The following is a 22,450-nucleotide window of genomic DNA, read 5'->3' as shown; positions in this document are numbered from 1 at the left end:
TACTTGTAGAAGTGTGTACTGTGTAAATCGTGCAACCGAGTTACTTTCCTTTACTACCAGTTTTATAAGCCAATACTTTAGGAGATTGGTAGCCTGGGATTCAGGCGTTGATATTTTTTGCTTATTCATAACTTACGCACTATTTCATGTCGACTCGATCGTCATAGATAACACAACATCTAACAAAGAAACATTGGAAAAGTTTTGTTTGGAACAAAAAAGTGTCACTATGATGTTTTTATTAAATCATTATCCAACATTCTAATACTGACCAAACTGATTTAGATATTAACTTTAAGGAGAACAGAAAGTATTGTTATCCAACAATTTCCGAAGAACTGAAAAAGAGATAATAAAATAATATACAAAATATGTAAAAATTTTATAATATAAACTTTACAAAAAATCCAAGACTTTCTGTTAAAAATAAATTCAAACTTTGTACTTGATACTACAATATAATATATTTTGCATATTGTACCACATAGGTCTTTGCCCTTCTGGGAAAAGATAAATAAACTTTTTAAACTTGTTAACTTGTTATAAAAAATATGAATTAATCAAAAATAGAATGTTGTAAAAAAGTTCGATAGTATAATTAGATAAATGCAATTTAATTAATCTGATGTATATAACATACTGATGTTTATCCCATTTTAAATTAGCAATATCTTTATACTTACTGATCGGTCATTTCACAAATGTAGTAATAGTTATCATGACATCTACAGTCATTCCATAAGAAGTTCAAAGGCATATAAAAGCATGCACAATTCTCATTGTCTAGGGCATTATCAGGTTGCCCAGGTGCCCAGTTAGTGAAACTATCAGAGGTAAGTAAAGTTTGGCTATTCATCCACATCCATGTGCCTTCTTCTTCGACATCCGTGAGCCCGATCCAGAAAGTTTCTAAAATTGTATCAAAAAAAATCATAATGCCACACAGCCACATCTAATTTTCTTCATGAAAATGATGCCCTTAATTTCTAAACACTATTGCATCTTTTTTTCCAATTGACTAGCTGGAACAATCTATATACATTGTACATAATTATAATTAGCATTGTCTTAAATTTTGAAAATTGAGTACCGCTAAAGTCGGTGCTAGGAGGCGTGAGGGATTTTGCACTTTTTCAATATCCCTCGTGTACAGAACCAATCAAACCGAGTCTGCATAGTTCACCTAATTTTGTTGTGATTTATGCTTATGTGGGACTACAATGTCTCCAGATTTCAATATTTAATCTCCTATATTTTAATGTCATACCCAAAATGCTTAACATTTTTAGTATTCTTGCGCGCTATGAAACAATAAATGAAGTAATGCCAAATCAACTTAATCTATCAGATTTGGCTTCCCTATCACAATGCTAAATTACTTATAAAAAAGAAATTCAGCAATGAATATATTTATGATTATAATGTGCCTAAATGTATTGAAAAGTGAATGTTGAAGTATCAAAGGAGAAAAATTTATGGGTAATTTTCATACTGCATTTGGTAATATTTCCGTGTTGTTAAAAATAACAGTTTCAAATTAGACTGCATTTCCATTTATAAACAATATAAAGAAACTTTGCATTGTTTAGTGACGTTTCTTCGAAATAAATAAATCTTACTAGAACATGCAGAAAGAAGAACTTACCTTGTTTGTTCTTACTGACGGCAACGCTATTTAACTTTACATAGATGTCTCAATCATTCAGAATGTTTGAGTATTATGTCAAAAACTTAGACAAAACCCACTGAACATGGGTACAAACAAGATGGCGAAAACTTGAGGAAAGACATTTAGTTGTAAATGACCCAATAAAAATGAATATGTAGTCATTTTTTTATATTTATTTTAATGCTTGGATATGGGGAATTCGTATTGGTCGTTTAATAAGTTTGAAGAAGTTGGGGCTCGGTGATGTCTACCTGATTTTAAAGAATATTAATGGCCACTATATGCGTCCTATGTCAAAGTACCATAATTTTAGACAACATGTGTCTTCAATGCTGTTTTTAGCAATTTAAGATTAGACCTAAATGTTTACGTTGTGAATGTAATTTTACAAAAATACTCCAAATAAACTGTTTCGTGAGCCAAGGTACTTAGCAGATTTTATATTGTATCTTTTTTTAATGCATGTACTTGTAAATGGGAATGTTCTTCAATACAGGTCGAACAATAGCACCATAATTAAAACCTTTAATGCACCGTGTCAAATTTGATCATTTTATTATATCATATTAAAAATCTTACGTTTACGAAGCTTTACTTGAGCTTTTATGAACGCATTCTCATTTACATCATTGATTTCAACGAGCTGGCCCTTCATCTCTCTACAAAAATGCTGTAATATTATAAAGGCATTTTAACTCATTTGATTCAAAATGCAAAATAACAATGCTGACATAGTTAAAATGAAATTGTTGGGAAAAATAATTAATCATTGTTTCTGGAAAATTCCACATGTTTCAGCTGGTTTCATGTATTTCAAACAATCACACATGTACTCAAGATCTATAAATATATCTATATAAAGCCAACTGAAACGGCTTTGGAATAAATATAACACAAAGAAAAATGTGCAACTCAAACAAATCAAGATTTTGAAGGAGATAAATCAAAGATTTGTTAGGAGATATATCAAAGATTTGTAAGGAGATAAATCAAAAATTTGTAAGGAGACAAATCAAAGTTTTGTAAGGAGATAAATCTAAGATGCAGAAGGAGATAAATCAAAGATTTGTAAGGAGATAAATCAAAGATTTGTAAGGAGATAAATCAAAGATGTGTAAGGAGATAAATCAAAGATTCGAAAGGAGATAAATTAAAGATTTGTAAGGAGATAAATCAAAGATTTGTAAGGAGATAAATCAAAGATTTGTAAGGAGACAAATCTAAGATGCGGAAGGAGATAATCAAAGATTTGTAAGGTGACAAATCAAAGATTTGTAAGGAGATAAATCAAAGATTTGTAAGGAGATAAATCAAAGATTTGTAAGGAGATAAATCAAAGATTTGTTTTGTTAGGAGATAAATGAAAGATGCGGAAGGAGATAAATCAAAGTTGCTGTAGGGATTCAATCTAAGATGCGAAAGGGGGTATATGTGAGTTGCTGATTTGGAATGATACAACTCTAAAGTATAACAGGTGAGAAATCATAAAATAAGTTTGAAAGGTGCGAACATTTGTTGAATACATGCAAGGTATAGATGTTGAATACATACAAGGTATGGATGATGTGAATGCTTTTTTACATATACTGTTATTAGGACAAAACGTAAACTAACATGTGCCACTGCCTACCTCAGTTTTATTGCTATAAAAACATTATCATATGATAAGTAAATCAAAATGACCTACCTGCGCCCCTGTCCAAGGTTCTGTGTCATGGCTAAAATGGTAACAAGATGAGCCATGAGTCACCCACCCACTACGACAACCAAATGCTAGGAAAATAAAAAAACAGAAACTTGTAATTTTAATTGAACTGTTTTTTATGATAAGTATGTTTTACAAATATATGTAAATAGTTTCCGTTTTTTATAAACGTCTTATAGATTTATATTACTTATTAAAGAGTTTTTCTTTGTTTTGTTAAAAAGTACATGTATGTTATTACAAATTGTTCAATGAGTTATTTTAATATATTCAACCTATCCTTTAAATGCTTCAAACTCTACAAATATATTATATCTTAGCATATACTTATATATAATGAGGTTAAGTCCAGTAACATACATATATCAAACCATCTCTAATGAAAAAAGTTCATGTAAGACTTTCAGCTAATATGTTACGTTCGTATGAAGACGTAATTATTAAGCTTGTGTAAGTTTCGCGCATGATTAAAGGTTTCATTTCTTAACAACATTAATGATTTTCTCAAATGATGTATTAAAGACCCAAAGAACCTATGAAGTTAATAAACTATTACATCTTTTTAAGGAGGATCGTGATACAAATATTTTAAAAAAAATTAGAACAAAGATCATCAAAGCACAGATCGACATCCAAAGAAAGCAGCAACGACATAACTTAGGGTACTCAGAAAAGCGTCGAACAAAACCGGGAAAGGGCTGTAAATGGAAAAGGGGGAGTGGCATGTTATACGTAAATAATAAAAACTCAAACAGCAGATGCAGGAATTTAACGGACAATGATTGGGTAAAAGGATAAAGGGGGAAGGGCAAACGATTGGATATAAGGGAGAATTGAAAAGAAATACCGGTCCGGTAACGAGATATGACATCACAAAACATGTTAACATACAAAACATGTCACACAAAACATTAATGTTCACGGAGTGAAGGAACACAGATTGGTACCATCTATAGAAGACTAAAACACCACTGGGGAGTTTAAACAGGTTATAGACTAAATCTTACTTAGGCTACCAGAGCTCCAGATAGCGTGCGTATCTGCGTAAAATACGCATAGAAAATCTAAAATACGCATCACTTTCAAAATCCATGCGTCAAAGTTACGCACAACAAAATGAAAATACGCTTGTATGTCAAAATTTAAGCGTGAAAGAATAGAAGTGGAAACATTTGATATTTAGAAAGAGGATATTTTTAGCATAAAAATCAATATATTTCCATTTTATTGCTTTGAAAACTAAAAATTATGTTTTCAACATCGCATGTTAAAAACGAAAGTAACAGGAAGTACAGAAGGGAGATAACTCTCGTAGATCAACCTGTGAAATTAGCCAGCTAATCATCATAGGATTTAACATAGTTTGTTTAGGCATCTATTGACATGCTTATGCCTCAATATTATAACAAATATATATTTCAATTTCTTTCACTTTTGTTGTTGGAACAAAAAAGACATGTTTTTCACCTGCAGTTTTGTACTCAATATTTTCGTACCCAATACACAGTTACGAACAATTTTCTCTCAGACCAATGCCTTTTTAAGGAAAGATAAAAAATCTTGTTTATTTTTCTTTAATTTTAATTTCAACTATAATTGTTCAAACTGGAGTACATGATAAGGTACATGCCAGCAGAAATAAATAAAGAAAATATTGACTCCTAGAATATAAAATAATTCCAGGGCTTCCACTATTGGAAGTTTGGGAGTCATTTACTCCTTCATTTTGGCTTGTGACTTTCAAAATCTAATACTTTTCCTTCTTTACCTATAAAATGTGACTTCCAATCTCAGAGATTTTGAAGTCTGACTTCCAAATTTTGAAAATGGAAGCCCTGATAATTTTGTTGTGTATACACTGGAAGTCTGACTTTACAGAGCATGTTTTGTACTGTTTCACATTAAATCAGTATCTAATTTGTAAAAGTTTTTCTAAAAAAGAAAACAAACAAACAAAAACAATATTGTAAGATTAATTTGTTTATAAAAAATGCAAAATGCTTTTTTGACAGATTTTACCCCTTATGTTTTTCAGAATTTGCATTTTACATTAAAGTAATGCCTAGTTTTGTTATCAGGTCAACAAGGTTTTGTGATACGTTTGTCTTGTCGATTGCTTGATATATTTACAAACTCTTGCTTGCATAATATCATGTAACTGGTTGATTTTGTACTGTAATACTAGCACTTATGCTAGCATAGGTTGGATAATTTACTATTAGTATCAAAGTTGTGTTCCATATATTTTTATCTCCATGTCTCTTTGATCTTTTATGTCTGTATATAACATCGTGGAAGAAACATCTCAAACGTCTGGATGACACAGCCTACTAATTGGCGGTTTCCGGTATTCGACTGTCCTAGGTCTCTAAAGACCGACGATCGGAAATATACAGACTAATTATCAAATCAAAATTTAGTCCCCTACTTTTGTAATTATTTTATATCAAACATAATCTAAATGAACTGAAAAGACTAAGGGGAAAAGTTTAGATTTCAGGATAAAAGTTTATTTGTGTCAGTGTCTTGACTTTGACTCAAATGGAAAAAAAAATATTTAGTTGCTTATAGATGTTTTAGTAATTCAGAACTAACGCTTATTCAAAAAAATTATATACATTGTATACTAAATCAATTAAAAGTCATTTTGAAAAGCACCTTTCATAATACTTCGATTTCTAAAGTCATATCATTAACAATGTCAATTTTTTTATTTCAGGTTGTTAAAGAATGATCTCGAAATACCTTAGTTTAAAGTCAGACAACGTTACCATTTAAACATTGCACCCAAACTTTTTGTTTTTGAAATTGATAAAAATAATAATAATAATAAGAAAAAAAACAACAAAAAAACAACACAGTATCGTACGTGACGTACTTGATTTTCTCCCAATAAGAAATAATATATATGCATATTTTAATATATCTTTCTTTTAAAGGACCTTTCAATTATAGAAATAAACAGCGAGGAAGTTTTAGTCTGATAAAAATGAAGAAAAAGATAGCACATGTTTATATCGTTACATTTGTACAGTTATAATGAGACATGATACTGCCATTTTTATTCATCTTTAACTTCCTTATAGAGTTATTTCCCAATAAAAAGTATTATTTAACTAAAAAAAGCTTTGTTTCTCTTCAGAATAAATTTAAAATGTCTCGTGAATTAGAAAAAAATTACACAAAACACATTCTTGATTTATAAAAACGACTTGACAATGTATGATTAGAAATTTAAAACTGACCATTTTTTTTAAAGGGTGTACATATAACACTCTAATTGGCTAAATAAATCATTTAGAGGAATACGACTATTCGATAACGTTGTTTCCATATGTGGAAAAGTTTTAACAAGAAAACATAATTATTATAACACAAATAAATTATATAAGTTCCCTTACAAAATGTTCAACTTAATAATGAATTGCGTAATTTTTGTCACAAGCATTATTCAAGTACAATAATTATTATTTTACCCCCTTAGTTAACCTTTGAAATAAGTTAACAAATAATCTATATTTTATCAGTTATTGCACTTTCCAGTACCAAACCGAGTCTGCAACAATTTTAATTTGGCTTTTCTGGCAGTTATTTTTTCTATTTTAAAAATGTTGGTCCTCCTTTTGGATGAGAAAAATAACATTTTTCAATATATTGTTTTATTTTACATATTAACTGAATCCTCAACACCTTGTCATATTATATTACTAAAGATCAAATACGAAGAGCAACATTCTACGCATCATCTGCTATATCCTGTCGCAAGAGCAACCGCCAGGGAACCAAAACCGGAGATGATGTTGAAAGTGATGAGGCCACCTTAGGGGAGAGATTGTTATAACAGCTAATTAAAAGTCTGGGGTCCTCCCGGGCTCCTTGCAACTGGCTCTTGTTATTGGGTCGGGTGGGGGTTGCGTTCATTGAACGCCGCCTTTCCTTGTTGATCTTGTTTAACATATTGTCATTAAGAGTTTTGGAAATAAGAAGGACGATAGACAGTGAGGGAGGCAAACAAATAAAGAGTTTCTTCTCTATTTTACTACAGTTTTCAGTTTCAAAATACTTGAAAAAAATACTCAACTGAGATTTTTTTACATGAAAGGACTGGAAATAGTTTTTCGAGATTAATGAACCATTTGAGGTAGGTCTAGACCAATAACTTTTCTCATTCCGTAAATCCAGGAAAATATCTTTATTGTAAAAATCAACCCAAAATTGAAAATTGTTTGAACGCCTTGTAAAAAAAGTACAAACAATTTATTTTAATTTTTTTCAGGGAATATTTTTTTATTATGACTAGCATATCAGTCTGTCTTAAGTGTCCCAGTTAATCTATGTAAGAATGTTCTCTGACTTATTGACCTCAGTGGACTCCTTTTAAGATGGTGTTGTGCTTAATAATTTCTTTCCGGCTAAAACCGTTAAAAACATTATCAACACTATAAGTACTTCCTGTTGTTTGTTAGATTTGTAAATATGTCGAATCTTAATCAACTGAATCTTTTAACTTCCCGATCTTCAAAATAAGAAACGTGCGCGTTTCAACGACATGATTTATTTAGACAACACTTTTAACTATCTTTATGTAAGGTTTTGTGGCATGATATATAAATGATATGGACATTTAATAATACAAGTAAAATACTTGTAGTCAAGGTGTAGAAAAATATTATGCAATAGCATGCGTAGTAACAAAAATGTATCAGTAAATCGTAAAAATGAAGATGCCAAATTGACAATAAAGTTGAATGAATACTGATATATATTATTCAAAGGATTACTTATTTTCACGCAAAAACAAACTGTGAAATTAATATTTTATACAACAATAATTACGACTAGAGTTAATCTTCAAAATGAATTCTACAACCGTGAACGAAGATGTTTTACTGCAAGAGCTGAATGATAAAACTGCTGTTTTGATGGTACCCGCTCTTGTCTACATGGTGATTTTAATGTTGGCTGGACTTATTGGTAATGTTTTAGTACTCTTCTTCTATGGATGGAAGTCAAGACCAAGTACAAATAACACGTTTATCCTGTGCGTATCAATGTACGATCTAATGTTTTGTACATTATCGATACCTATAGAAATCGTGGACATAAGATTTTTCTACAATTTTCCATACGCTGGTGCGTGTAAAGTAATGCGGTTCATCAATTATTTTGCGGCAATTGGAAGTGCATTTACACTGATAGTCATATCAATTGATCGATACAGGAAAATATGCAGACCTTTCAAAAACCAATTTCAACAGTTTCATGTTAGGCTCGCCTGTGGAATGTCTATTCCGTTTTCGCTGTTTCTGTCATGGCCTGCAGCTGTCTTTTACACATCTGTTCCGGTGGAGGTATCAACTGACGATGGGATAAAGGTAACAGGCTTTGACTGCACAACTACAAAAGAACCTTCGTATAAGATATACCTTTTTATTTTTAACGGATTCTTTCTTTTTATTTTCATCGTTTCAACCGTTATCATTTTCACAATGTACGCTCTTGTGGGAAAAACCATTTATAAACACCAAAAAGCTCAAGTGAAACATACACGATGTAAATCCTCGACTGGAAGTCACGTGTTGTCACATAACAATATGTCGGATACTGGAAGGGGAAGCAGTTCGAATGGTACTGAAAAGGACAACCCTTCTTCTACCGGAAGCAATAATCATGACCAAATCGTTCAAAATAAAGCCAAAGATCATGTCAATGTCAAAACGATTAAATTTACGACAGTTATGTTTGTGATTACAATAGTGTTTATAATTAGTTTTCTACCACACTTAGCTCTGTCGCTATGGAGAGCCTTTCGAAGTACGTATGAAGGAGAAACGCTAGACGGTGCTGGTCTGGTTGCTTTTCAAATTGGTCTACGATCATACTTTCTTAACTCTGCAATAAATCCTTTAACTTACGGCTTTTTCAATCCGAGATTTCGTGCATTCTTCTACAAGCGTTTCTGTCCATGTTGCAAACGAGTAGCTGAATTACATATAACTTCTTCAAGCTCGGGGAAGCAAAATGCAATTTTGCAACTGCACCCTCAGTCTTCTCACTCAGTTGAGTAATGACAAAATGATTCGTGGCATAGGAGAACAAAATGCTAAGTTTCCATCAATATTATACCTATTATGTTGTGAAATCATACAGGACAATAATCTTGTAAACTAATCTATGCGTGATATGTATGAGAATAATTTTGTGAAACAGTTCACCACTTGATTGTGTGTATATAATACGATAGATTTAGTGACTATAATCATGTAAAAGTTTGTCATGGCCCGATTCTCTGTAAAATAATCCCGTAAAATTGTTTATGATATGTTTTCCTGGAATTTAATCCCTAAAATTAGCAATGGTCCGATTCTTTCGAATATAATTCTGTTAAATTTGGTCATGACACGGTTTTCTGTAGAATATGTCAGGATCCGATTTACTGAAATATAATCCTGTTTAATTGGTTATCACCTGATTTTCTGGCAAATAATCCTGTAAACGAGATCTTGTTCCAAATTTTTGGAATATTATCCTGTTAAATTTGTTTTGTTAAGCTGTCATTACATCCTGTTATAATATGATCTGATTTTTGGCAAATATTTTTGTAAAGGTAGCTATTGTCTTAGCTATTATTCTGTAAAATTGTTATGACCTGATTTTCTTTACTATAACCCTGTATAATTGGTCATTACACGATGTTTTGGGCTATAATCTTTAAAGTATTATAGCCTGATTTTTTTCGAGATTGTTATTGTTTGGAATTGACTGTTATGTGTTTTTATCATGTTAAATGAGTCTAGTTATGTATGTTCATGACTTTAAACCCAATAAATTGATAATTATGTAATTTCCTTAAGTATCTGAAACGGAACAGAGTCCAAACTTTCGTCACTTTAATCATGTAAAGAAGTAAAAGAAATTTTGTTGACACAGGCAATACAGGTTCAAATTTTAGTAATTTGTATAATCGTTAAATGATTTGTCCGTTTTTTAGCACTATATCGGCATGGTTTCAAAAGTTTCGAGATAAATTTCATATCAGTGTCTGTTACGTAGTTATTGCTAAATTGTTGTTTTATCTGTTTATTATGTACTGTTAAAGAAATGTACAATATCTGTATCGATTTTATAATATCAAAAAGACCTGCCTTTCTGCTTGTTTATAGTTTGTATATTAATTTCAAAAGTAGAAACAATTTGTATTCATTTCAATCTCAGTCTTAACTATAGAGTGCGCAGCAGGCGTTCTGGCTGACGAAGACAGATGATGGGCAAATGACCGCAAATGGAAGAGGTAGAGCCGACATCAAAAGCGTTTGAGATGTCTCCAAAACAAGCGTACAGTGATATTAGTACAGCATTCAAAGAGACATATTTTCCAAATTTTAACTTTTTCATAACAAGTCAATTTGTATGCACCTGTTAAAAACGGGTAATACATGCTTTCCATAGCATTTTTATATACAAGATCATTGTCATCATAGACATCAATCGTTAAAGTGTTTTAAGACACAGTTTTATGTAAATCTGTGTCAGGCCATTCCTTAAAAAATTAGTAAATTTAAAACTTTTAACATAATGCCATAATTGAATATGTTTGTATTTTTTTCTGGATGTTGCTATCATCCCAACTTTATCTCAAAGTTTAGATATCAAATGCATAGCTGTTCGTGAAGCTACAAATCAGACAATAAACGTTATATTGAAAGTCGGGCTAAAACATTTATTGTATACAGTATGCATTTATTACAGGTCGAAGTAATTAATATTTTAAAATTCCTTCATTACAGTTTTTTTACAAAGAATTGCGACACACCACGTACAAGCTCATCGTCTTATATACGTCAATTATATTCTGAAGAAGACAAATGCATAGATCATTGACCTGTCTCAGTCTAATTATCAGATAAGCGGATACAATAAGTATTTCACCACAACATATGTGTTAACAAAATGCACATGTCAATTTTGTGGTTGAATCTATTGTTATTCAAATAAAAGGTCAAAATGGGATATATCAGTAACCTAAGAAAATCAGCTGTTTTTATTTAACCGATTGTAAAAAGGTTTAGCTATAACTTGTGAAGGTTATTTTCAAATAATATGTAGAAGCTTTAAGAAACCTTTTTAAACTTTACAAATGAATCAGGAAGTTACTATGCCAGAATATAAAATAATGCAAAATGGTTATTAGCCTGAAGATAAAGCGAAAATGAATTGACATTCAATCGGATTTCACTACCATCAAAAGGAAAGGAAAAAAGTACAACATATTTACTTTGATTGGACAGAGCCTACGAACCTTAATTATACTAACCCTGGGCATAATAAGTTGTCTTTTGACAAATAACAGATGCGTATAAAAAGCTGTATCAAGTATTTCTAGGAATTTTATCATCCAATTACGTAGAAGACTTACATTATCGGAATAAGGTAGATAATGTTGCCTTTGCTATAACTCGTGATACATTTTGTCATCTTCTCTCTCATCCGTCATAAAATGCTAATTTCGAGATGGCGATTAAGATTTATGGTCTATTAATATTAATGAGAATGTTGTGTTAATGTATAAATCTATAATGAAGTTGATAAAGATAATAAAATAAGGAAAGTTTCTTTAAAAAATCTAAATGTCAATTACTCATCAATCCTGTTATTATAAGGTTCATTTGACATCTGATTCTTTCTCTGTATGAAACCAAACCATTTGAATGGTTCGTTGTACTTGTTTTAACATGCTTATTTCTTAACAACTGAAGACAGTCTTTTTACATTATGATGCGAACTCGATTATAAGGCGGTTTGTATATAGAGGATATTGAATGAGTGAAGGTTTCCTACTAAATGAATCGAACGAATGGAATAAAATTATTTCGTGCGATCCTTTAGCGAGTATGATAATATCTTAGTCAACGAGTTCAATGAATTAAGTACTGAAGCTAAATGAATATGATAAATTATCGTGTACCAAACTTAAGAACCGTTTACAATGAAATGATTTTTTCACTGAAGCACTTATAAAGTGTAACGCTAACTTGAACGTGCTTTTAGGCTAAGTTGAATGACTTTATTACACGCCTGCCCCGTGTAGTAAATGATTATGCAGGCATATTTTCTTTTGAAATATCTAATGATATTATTTTTCTTATGCATTGTAAAATGCCACTAATACTAGGGAATAGAGTCATCAAAAAGTATAAAAAAAATCAAAGCTTGAATGCAGTTGTAAAGACACTTTGATAGTTCCGTCGGATTTTATATCGTTCGTCATTCATGGAAGCGGTGAAGGGGCGGTGACCTAGTGGTCATGGAGTCTGTCCTTTCAATCCAGGGATAATGGGTTCAAGCCCTTCTCGGGTCACGTCTGTGTTTCCACATATGACAACAATAGTGGAAAGTGATCAGTATAAGTTGCAAGAACTTGTTTTGCAATCGAGATTAACTAAATCATTCCACAGAAATCAAACAAGCCAAAAAATGACAATGCATTATCGGAACAAAATTGGCATGCAATCAAAATGTGGAATATTGAAATTTATTGTCACAAGGTTTAGCAGTTTGAAATTGTTTGCCTTTACTTTTGTATAAGCTGCTAATTCAAATTACTTTCAGTTTTTTAATCCACAGATAAAATACCACAGAAATTTAAATTTTCTCGATCAATGTACGGATTTAAAATTATTTCAGTTTCTTGTTTTCAAAAAAGCTTGCTTTTCTTTTGAAAGTAAACTTGCTAAAACAGATTGATAAAAATGCTTTTAAAAAATCAAGAATTTTAATATTTTCAATGTTGTTTTTACACCTTTGTCAGAACTATATTGCATTTAAGTCAGTCTGCCGAAATATAATCACAGGATATGGCATTTACAGCAAATATTTTGCATCAGGTAGCATGTTACAATGAAAAAACTTCTTAAGTTATGACAATACAAATGCATTAACTCCGTTCAAATAGACAAAAACTACGAGTAATGTCGACTGCATTGAAAATAAGGGCTGTGGGTTCAAGCACTAGAGTGGTCAAAATTTTTCTCTTTCTTTTGTTTTCTTTTAACATAATTTATGTATCTTTCATAGCCCTTTTGGAAAGAAACAAAACAAGCAATTATCACAGTATTGAAAGCAATCCATAAGTCCCCTACCGGTTACAACCCCCGTAACCTTCTGAAGGGTCATTGGTCATTCACTTATGTTTCAATTTTTCTCTTTTTTCAGTAAATTTGTTGGAAAAGTTCTTTTAAAGTGATCAGAGGAAACATTTTTTATGAACAGACAGACGGACTGAAGGACACTCTAAAGTTAATCTTTCAAACATCCCTGTTATCAAAATATAACATTTGTAAAAGCAAAATTCTTAAAGAGGAGATAACTCTTGAAATAAAGATGCAAGACGTAATACATGATGTGAGTGTTAACAAAGGACAATTAGTAATGAAGCTGTTCATAATGAATGTTTAGTTTGAATTTGAAGTAAAAGAAAGTTAAAAGAATGCATAAGAAAAATTCAAAATTTAAGGAGGAGATAATTCTGGAAATATATATGCCAGATTTATAAGCCTTGTCATATTATTACGATGTAGGAGTTTGAAGTAAATCCTATAAGTTATGAAGAAGTTGGAGTAAAATATACCAATTTCTCGAAAAAAAATCTAAGTTCAAGGGGGACATATTTCTGGAGTATTGAACCTTCTCACAAATGATTTGAGTGATAATAAGAAACATATATATGAAGTTTGAAGAAGATACATTTAGAAATAAAGAAGTTATCGAAAAAAATAATTTTTTTTGTTCATAAAAACTTTTAGTTCAAGGGAGGCACTTCTGATAATTTTTGTGCTAGAGTTGTAAACCTTGTCACATATGATGTGGTTGATGACCAGATACTTACATTTGAAGTTTGAAATAAATACCTTAAGAAATAAAGAACTTACAGTGAAAAAACCTAAAAACTAGAATCAAGAAATCTTGACGAGGTTGCCAACGTTTGTTAAGTATGACGGCTCTCAATATACTCCCTATAGTCAAGATTAAAATGATGTGTATAATTTCCTTACTTCCACCTATCCATATTTTAAGTTTCACAAAAATTATCAGCTCTTTTTGACTAATCACAAATATTGTTATATTTGCCATGTTTTAAGCTTATTTGTTTCCATGGCATTTTTTTTTTTTTTTTTACATGTTTAAAATTTGTTTTTTTACATATATGAGTAATATAAATCAGTACTAAAACATAAAAGTAATGCTTTTTTATAAAAAAAAATGATTGTGACCAAATTGCAAAACTGAACAAATTTTCAATTATCATGTACATTTTTCAGTTAATTTTGTAAATACACATGTATATTGTTGCTCGTTCCACAATATTTAATATTATAAAACATGCAATGCCTCATGTCATATAACGGCGTAATTACTATAGAGGAGTCACATCCCCCTTTTCTTTCTTTTTTCAAAATGATAAATTTACATGTACTCTAAACTCACCTATCTCTATAGTCTGTGTATGCCATTCTGTCAAACTCTCAAGCTTCTTAATGCCGGACAATGTATAAATCCATATTGAATAATAATTTGTTTTCTTTTTCTTTCTTTTTTTGTACTTGTCACACAAAACACAACATTATTTAAAATGTTAACACGAGCGTCTGCTCTAATAACTTCACACTTTCACACAGGGAGTCCCGTATCAATCTTACACATGACGTAATTTTAACGGTAGATATTGACCAATCAGTAATTAGTAAAACAGGTAAACTATGGAAGAGCAATAAAGTCTTCTTTCTCTGTGTTCCGATTCCGCTCTGGGCATACTCACATACTTTTGTTTTTCTTTTTTTTTTCAGAATTTACTAATATAAGTAGTATAATTCTATATTATATATTACCTCTGACACTGATTTTCATATATTTATATCAAGCCATTCTTATTATTACTCTCCCCCTGTACAGTTAATTTTACGCATTTTTATTATGTAATAGATTGCTAACTTAATTATATATGTTCACCATATGTAATCTCATGATTTAAGTTGTCCTCTGAGATATTGCATGCTGTTCATTATTGTGACTTTGTACGAGTTTTATTTATATAATGTTTTGCTCTTGTATTTGTATATATGCAAACTGACTTGATATCAATAAACGAATCTTTTTAAAAAAAGGTTTTCTTATACGAGGGGGTTTTTCCCAAAAAATAATAGGACTGGGGGTCTTGCTAACATAAATTTTTTTTCCTTTAATATTAAAAATATTTTTTTGGAAAAATAAAACTTTTTTTAATTTAAACAGTGTAAAAAAGCGCGTTTTCCGTGAATAAAACCCCGGTAACCCCGCAACCCCGGCCCCACACATCCAAAAAAATATTTGAAGCTCGTTTCGATACATATCTGACTTTTTTGTCCCAAAAATTTTTAGTTCCTTACAGTGCTTTTTTAGGATTTAATACCTATATTTTTTACCCTTTTTATAAAGTTTTTCTCAGTTAAAAACAATTTAATTTTAAATTTGGGAAAATAATTTGAAAAGATCAATAAGAAGTATTTTATTCTCACCGGGAAATATAGCTTATAGCAAACATTGTATCTAAAAGAAAGACATCAGAACTAAATTTAAAGACTTCAGAAAAAAGCTAGCTTGACACCTGTGTATTCACATCCTAATTGTATGTGCTTATAACTGTGTTAAGTTCGACATCTGTCATTTCTGGGGATAGTCATCGCTTTGCAAACACAGCAATACTCATATGAGCCGCGTCACGACAAAACCAACATAATGGGTTTGCGACCCGCATGGATCCAGACCAACCTGCGCATCCGCGCAGTCTGATCAGGATCCATGCTGTTCGCTATCAGTTTCTCTACTTGTAATAGGATTGGAAAGCAAACAGCATGGATCCTGATCAGACCGCGCGAATGCGCAGGCTGGTCTAGATCCATGCTGGTCGCAAACGCACTATGTGGTTTTGTCGTGACGCGGCTTATATAGAGATACAGACTCCGTCAAATCATGTTTGAAGATAATAAAGGTAGTAACAATTATTATTTAGCCTATCTCTAGTAAATTCTACAATATTTCTACATTAAAAAATAGAACGAAAACATAATAAGAACAAAAATCAACAATGCAAACGGAATTTTGACAGAACGCAGCCCCTGACACAATCCGGCATCATCAGCAGGTCACCCAAGAGGCACCGAACCAAAAAAAGGCGGGGGGGAACAGGACATGACATAAGGGTGGTAAAAACGAGCGAGAGGACATGCAAAAGGAGAGGGACATGCAGTAAGTAAATATGATAAACAAGATCAACAAGGAAAGGCGGCGTTTAATGAACGCAACCCCCACATAGTAATAAAATGATTCCGTGCCCAGTGGGGCACCAATATTAAAGTCACGAGACTATAAAGTATTAGTGCCTCAGTGTACACAGAACCTGCAAAAATGTAAGATTAAAGAAAATTTGGGCATGAAAATTATAATAATACAGTGGAAATAAATATAAACTATAAGTCTATGAAGACTGGACATGGAGGAGGACACCAACACTGAACGCCGAACAATCCCTCGCATATTTTTTTTTTTATAAATTCATCATGTATGTCCCTAAATGAAACATTACCACACCTATAATTATTATCCTTTCTACTAGATAGTAAAACTAAATAATAAAATTATAATTTTCCATTTTTTATTAAAATAAACAATCGTATATTCATTTCAAAAATAAAAGGATTTTTGTTATCCAACTACTTCCAAAGATCTGAAAAAAGAAAATTTGAAGAATATGAAAGAAATGTTAAAGAAATTGTACGGACTAGAGTTATGAGTTATGACAATGCTTTTGTCAATGCAATATTGCAAATAAAATGCCTGTAATAGGGAACGCTACATAGTTTCAAATTCATTCATAAATTTCTATGAATAAAATAGTTTACTCAAAGATGAGCAGATTATATCTTTAAATTGTTAAAATTTTGGTAAAAAGGCAATAACTAAATATAGTTTAAACAAAATTAATTTATTAATTAAAAAACAAGGGAAAAGTTTTACGGTTCCCTACTTCCAAAAGTAATGTTTCAAAAATTTTTCTATAACCTTTTTTGAAATGTTTTTAAATTCCCCCTGTGATTTTATTTCCCCCTTATTTCGTCAACCCGCTTTCCACCATATTGTATGTTCCGCCACTTTTTAAACAATGAACAGTCATTCCATAAAAAATTTCCGGGTGGCGAATTAGATGCCATGAAACCAATTTTCATCGTCTTTGGGTAGTTATCGGGTTGCCCTGGTTTATCCGGGAAAATTTTTAAAACCCTTACCGGGAAGTCAAGTTACCCGTTGTTCACCCAAATCCATTTTCCCCTTCTTTTTAAAACCCATCTGCCCCAAAGCGACCCCAAAAGGAATGTTTCCCCCTGCCCTTTGAAAAGTTCAATTTGGGATTATTTTGTTCTTTTTGTACAACAATTTAAACAAAACTTTAAAAACAGATAAAAAAAAAGATAACCCTTTTTTGGTATGAAATTTGGCGTATGAATTTCGGCTATTATCCCAAAAAAATTAACACAAAAGAAGGGGTTTTCTCCCCATTTTCAAAAAATATTTAACATTTGTGTACGGGTTTAAAACAGTATTTTCTATTTGTGCTAGTTTAAAGCCTTATGTGCAAATTAAAAATATTACACCTTAAATTATAAAATTTTGAATTGATTTGAAGGGAAGGGAAAAAAATCAGTTGGTTCAGCGAGGTTTAACGCCCCGTTTTTCACGATCTCAAAAATATACTATAATTAATTAAAAAAAAAAAAAATAAAATTTAAAAAACAAAAATTTCACTTTAATACCCATTATTCCATTTTTTCCCTGGGAATATTTACACTTTTCCCCCCCTAACAAAGTAAATTAGGGGGGAAAGGAACCAACCCCCTTACATGGGAAAGCAATTTTTCCTGGATTTTACTGACATTTTGTTCCTCAAATTTTTTAAATTTTTTTCAAAGTTTTGGGGCAACATGGGGTAAAATCTACCCCCAAAACCAAAAAATAAGAAAAAAAAGGGTCTTTATAGGTACGCGTTTTTTGTTACGTTAAAAGCTTACGTTTACGAAGTTTGGCTTCAGCTTTTATGAAAGCATTCTCATCCGCATCATTGATTTCAACTAAATGACCCATCATCTCTCTACAAAATTGCTGAAAAAGACAATAATTTTCTTCTTATTTTACATTATAACTAGTGTAATCAGATAAAAATGCTTCGCCGACGCCGTCACAAGACCATTATAGTCATACTTCAATGTGTTACATAGGTGTTCCATTTAAATGAATGCAGATATGTTTTAGATAAATATAATAGAATATTACATGATTTACTTGCGCGTACACATTTCTATCAAGCAGGACGTTAACATGTATTACTAATGCAATATACTCTCCAAAGTTCATCTTTTCTTTTTATATTCCGAAAAAACAACTGAAACGCAGTAAAACAAGCAATTATCTTAGTATTGAAAGTAATCCATAAGTTCCCTGCCGGTTAGAATCCCAGCAACATTCTTAAGGGCCATTGGCCATTCAATTATGTCATTGAAAGAATGAATGACATGAATGAACTTAAATCTTTTGAGTTCTTAATTTTTTTGTATCATACTTTGCGTTAAATTTCCCTGCCTAGCAATGTTATTATGTTTACATAAAAGATAATCAAAAGGTCAATTTTTCTCAGGATGAATAGTATAACTATATGAATGTTTCAACTTTTCTCTATTTTAAGTATATTTGTTGGAAAAGTTCCAAGTTCTTAAAAAGTGATCTCAGGAAGACTTTGTAGGAACGGACAGACAGACGGGATGATCGAAGGACACTATCAAAGTTAATTTTTTAAGCATCCCTGTTTTATAACTGAAATATAACATTTTTTAAAGCAAAATACTCTTGAAATAAAGATGCTAGACTTATTTACAGTGCCATACATGATGTGAGTGTAACAAAGAGCAATTATCTTACGTTTAAAGAAGATACTATTTATAGTCACAAAGAAGAAAAACAAAACAAAATTTGTTTACATTCGAAAGAACACAAAACTATCAACGTACTAGTGCTCCTATCCATGATTCTGTGTCATGGCTAAAATGGTAACAAGATGATCCGTGGGTCATCCATCCACTATGACAACAAAGACCTAAGAAAGTTAAAACACCACTGGTATAAAATTTTATATATTTTAAAGCAGCATGCCCTCAGAATTATGCAAATTATCATAAAAATTCTGAAAAAAGTAATATATTATGAAGTGAACAAAGAAAGTTATATACACATTGCAAACGGCTGGTAGAACCACGTAAATTACCAAATTGAGGTCCAAATATGCGGGGAAAAAACCCTAACTGCGTTAGTAACGCAGTAGAAATATGGTGATAAATATTGCAAAATTAGTCTTAAATTGCACATAACATGTGAATTATTACTCTTGAACCTTTTTACGTTCCTTTAAATTTATGGACATTTTGTTCAAGTTTGATTTTCTTGAAATATTGTGGCTCATCTGGGGGCATGCAGATTTAGGAGCTTATGATTGAAAAGTATTGACTCATTGTAAGAAGTTATCTGTGGATTTTTATAATTATATCAGTTAAAATCCAGGCGCTTAAAGTTAAAACTATTTGTCAAGTTCTCAGTATGGTCTATTAAAATGTACTTGTGCATTTGTATATTTGGATCACTCATAAGGGTAGATGGGACTAAAGTACAGACTTATTTGTCAATGGTCAACTGCGAATCAGTTATATATATATATATTTCTTTTTTCGTCAAAGATGATAGGTGAAAAAATCAACACTATCCGTGAATGAATTTGAAATGATATCATCCATATTTTTCATTACTTTAGGCACAAACTGGACGTAAGTTGCAACTTTGTTTGAAGTGCATGCTTGCTTTACCGCTTGAGTATACTAAACTACGCATGCGCACTGTCAAGTCTTTATGACATCAGTGTAATATATATCTTATTCTAAATTCCAATTATCTTAATGTTGAAAAAAGCAAGAGAATTTTCATTATTACCATAACATTTAAAGGGTTATTTACCTCAGTACGATGATAAAGCGATTTTAGTTTGTTGTTCTACTTTATAAGCCGATCTTAACACATTATTTGGTCACATACCAACGGTCGATTAACCTAACCGGCTTTCCTAGATAACTTTACAATAATTAACATTTTCTCCGCAGGTGACCGACTCTGTTTAATCAGACACAATTTCTGAAACAGCGGTGAGAAACAAATGCACATTAGGCTATGTCCGAGACCAATTTTTCACGGAGAAATTACGCTTCGAAGCAGACCTTGGAGGATTACGAACACGATGGTCTCTCTATTGAACTAAGCAGGCGAACAATGAAGCGACTAACGAACTTAAACGTGTGATCGTGTGACAAAAGCACATGCACAAAAAGTACTTTATTAAATTCATTGAGGTATGCTTTAGAAAATTTGCCCAAATTATGGTGATGTATAATAATAAATCTGTTTACACAGGAACAAAATAAACAAGCTGAAAATAACTTACCCTGTGTAAATAAACTGCATATTGACAAAATATAAACGCCTAACTTAACAAACATCGTCATCTTTTGTTAATTCTTATCAGCAGTAAAATATCAAGGGCACACTGTTCTTATCAGTTGAATTTTTTTAACATACATATATAGAAACAAAAGAACGATAACTTTTATGTTTATTATTATCTGTTAATAATTACGCATATTTATTTTATAATCAGGCATCCATATATACATGTACTTACGTACACCTAAATAACAATAATGGCACTTTTCCTGTCCCCATAACAGAAAAAATAAAATAAAATAAGATACGAAACAAAATTAAAAAAAACAACAACAAAAAACAAGAACAAAAACTATTTGAGAATATAGTTAAATTACATTGTTTAAGCGCTAGAATACCACTACACTCTCACATTTTTTAGTACAAATATATATTTTTTTTTCAAAAAGACACACATTTTTTCAACGAATAAACTTGAGTTTCAGTAACTATAAGACAATAATACTGACAATTCAATTCAGTACATTTCTCATTAATGTTATTGTTTTTTAATATGAGTGAAACTGATACAGAAATTAACCAATTCCAAACGTAACACAATGTTTTATCATTGCACGAAATTAATGAGATTAAATACTATCTCAAATTCTGTCAGTTAATTTAGTTACAGAAGGAACTCGCGCATCAAGTTTATTATTTTTACATAAAATCTCAAATAATTTGTGAAGAACATGCAACACGACCCTTCTTTGACTAAAGCCAGCCGACCCTTAAGTTTCCATGAAATCCGTATTAAAACAATAAAAGTAAACCATTGGCTATTCCCTTATGCTTTGGATAAGGTCTACGATAAGGTCTATTTCGAGAAAATCAGATAGATGTCGGAGGTCTTGTGCGAAGCATGATACACGAGGAAATTAGATTGATAAAAAAATCGTAATCCCTACCCTTCTTAACTATTAAAGTCGTTTGCCCTTAAGCACAATTTTCTGTTTGTGCAACATAAAGGTTAAATGGGCATTTTCAAACATTTATCAATCCATTGTTTTTGTTTGCAGGTTTTTGTTGTGTTCAAATTTCTTAAACATATTACTGAGTACATAATGAATTGTGTTTACGACAACCATACATCGAAGTTATATTTAAACCAGTATTGTGAAGTACTTTTTGTTGTCCCATTACATATTAATGTAATATATAGATATTTTTTTCTTTTGAAGAATCTTTCTGTTACAGAAATTAACAAGGCGGGAAGTTTAAGTCTTAGGAGAAAGATATAAAAATTCGCACATGTTTATGTCGTTGCAATTGTACAGTTAAAATGAAACATGTACATGAATATATTCCATCCTGGACTTCCTCAATGTTACTGATATTGTTTATCTAAGCTCTTGTTATTGTACTTTCAGGAAAGAATGTTTTATGACATTTTTACTATACAAATCAATACAAACCAAATGACCCCAGAGCGGAGCATTTTTTACCCCAGGGGTATGACTTTTAACCTGATG

General features: G+C 31.3%; 3 protein-coding genes across 3 annotated transcripts; 1 reads left to right on the top strand and 2 right to left on the bottom strand.

Annotated features, from left to right (window-relative positions):
* Window positions 1-215: 215 nt before the first annotated feature.
* LOC132717093 (perlucin-like protein) lies at window positions 216-4,749 on the bottom strand. Its single transcript, XM_060700490.1, has 5 exons — window positions 4,668-4,749; window positions 3,357-3,442; window positions 2,249-2,339; window positions 684-909; window positions 216-338 (listed from the first exon to the last, which is right to left on the bottom strand). Exons 1-5 carry the CDS (start codon window positions 4,747-4,749, stop codon window positions 317-319), a joined length of 507 nt encoding a protein of 168 aa, XP_060556473.1. The 3' UTR covers window positions 216-316.
* Window positions 4,750-7,863: 3,114 nt separating this feature from the next.
* On the top strand, window positions 7,864-10,524 carry LOC132717101 (cholecystokinin receptor type A-like). The gene has a single exon (XM_060700497.1). It carries the CDS (start codon window positions 8,231-8,233, stop codon window positions 9,440-9,442), a length of 1,212 nt encoding a protein of 403 aa, XP_060556480.1. The 5' UTR covers window positions 7,864-8,230; the 3' UTR covers window positions 9,443-10,524.
* A 7,931-nt stretch (window positions 10,525-18,455) lies between these two features.
* On the bottom strand, window positions 18,456-21,077 carry LOC132717098 (perlucin-like protein). The gene is made up of 3 exons (XM_060700493.1): window positions 20,941-21,077; window positions 19,466-19,551; window positions 18,456-18,563 (listed from the first exon to the last, which is right to left on the bottom strand). Exons 1-3 carry the CDS (start codon window positions 20,999-21,001, stop codon window positions 18,456-18,458), a joined length of 255 nt encoding a protein of 84 aa, XP_060556476.1. The 5' UTR covers window positions 21,002-21,077.
* Between the last annotated feature and the right edge of the window lie 1,373 nt (window positions 21,078-22,450).

This window comes from Ruditapes philippinarum, unplaced genomic scaffold (assembly GCF_026571515.1).
Source record: "Ruditapes philippinarum isolate M1 unplaced genomic scaffold, ASM2657151v2 ctg2559_1_1_1_1, whole genome shotgun sequence".
Lineage (NCBI taxonomy): Eukaryota > Metazoa > Mollusca > Bivalvia > Venerida > Veneridae > Ruditapes > Ruditapes philippinarum.
This window is presented reverse-complemented; position numbering and strand designations above follow the sequence as displayed.

What these genes read in the sequence shown, in the direction of transcription:
- LOC132717093 (XM_060700490.1), bottom strand. Translation starts at nt 4,749, where the DNA reads ATGCCTAAACAAACTATGTTAAATCCTATGATGATTAGCTGGCTAATT. An exon ending in ACGAGAGTTATCTCCCTTCT is followed by an intron (nt 3,443 to 4,667) that starts GTACTTCCTGTT and finishes TTATTTTCCTAG; the next exon opens with CATTTGGTTGTCGTAGTGGG. An exon ending in TCAAGTAAAGCTTCGTAAAC is followed by an intron (nt 910 to 2,248) that starts GTAAGATTTTTA and finishes ATACAATTTTAG; the next exon opens with AAACTTTCTGGATCGGGCTC.
- LOC132717101 (XM_060700497.1), top strand. Translation starts at nt 8,231, where the DNA reads ATGAATTCTACAACCGTGAACGAAGATGTTTTACTGCAAGAGCTGAAT.
- LOC132717098 (XM_060700493.1), bottom strand. Translation starts at nt 21,001, where the DNA reads ATGACGATGTTTGTTAAGTTAGGCGTTTATATTTTGTCAATATGCAGT. An exon ending in ATGCAGTTTATTTACACAGG is followed by an intron (nt 19,552 to 20,940) that starts GTAAGTTATTTT and finishes TAACTTTCTTAG; the next exon opens with GTCTTTGTTGTCATAGTGGA. An exon ending in AATCATGGATAGGAGCACTA is followed by an intron (nt 18,564 to 19,465) that starts GTACGTTGATAG and finishes TGTCTTTTTCAG; the next exon opens with CAATTTTGTAGAGAGATGAT.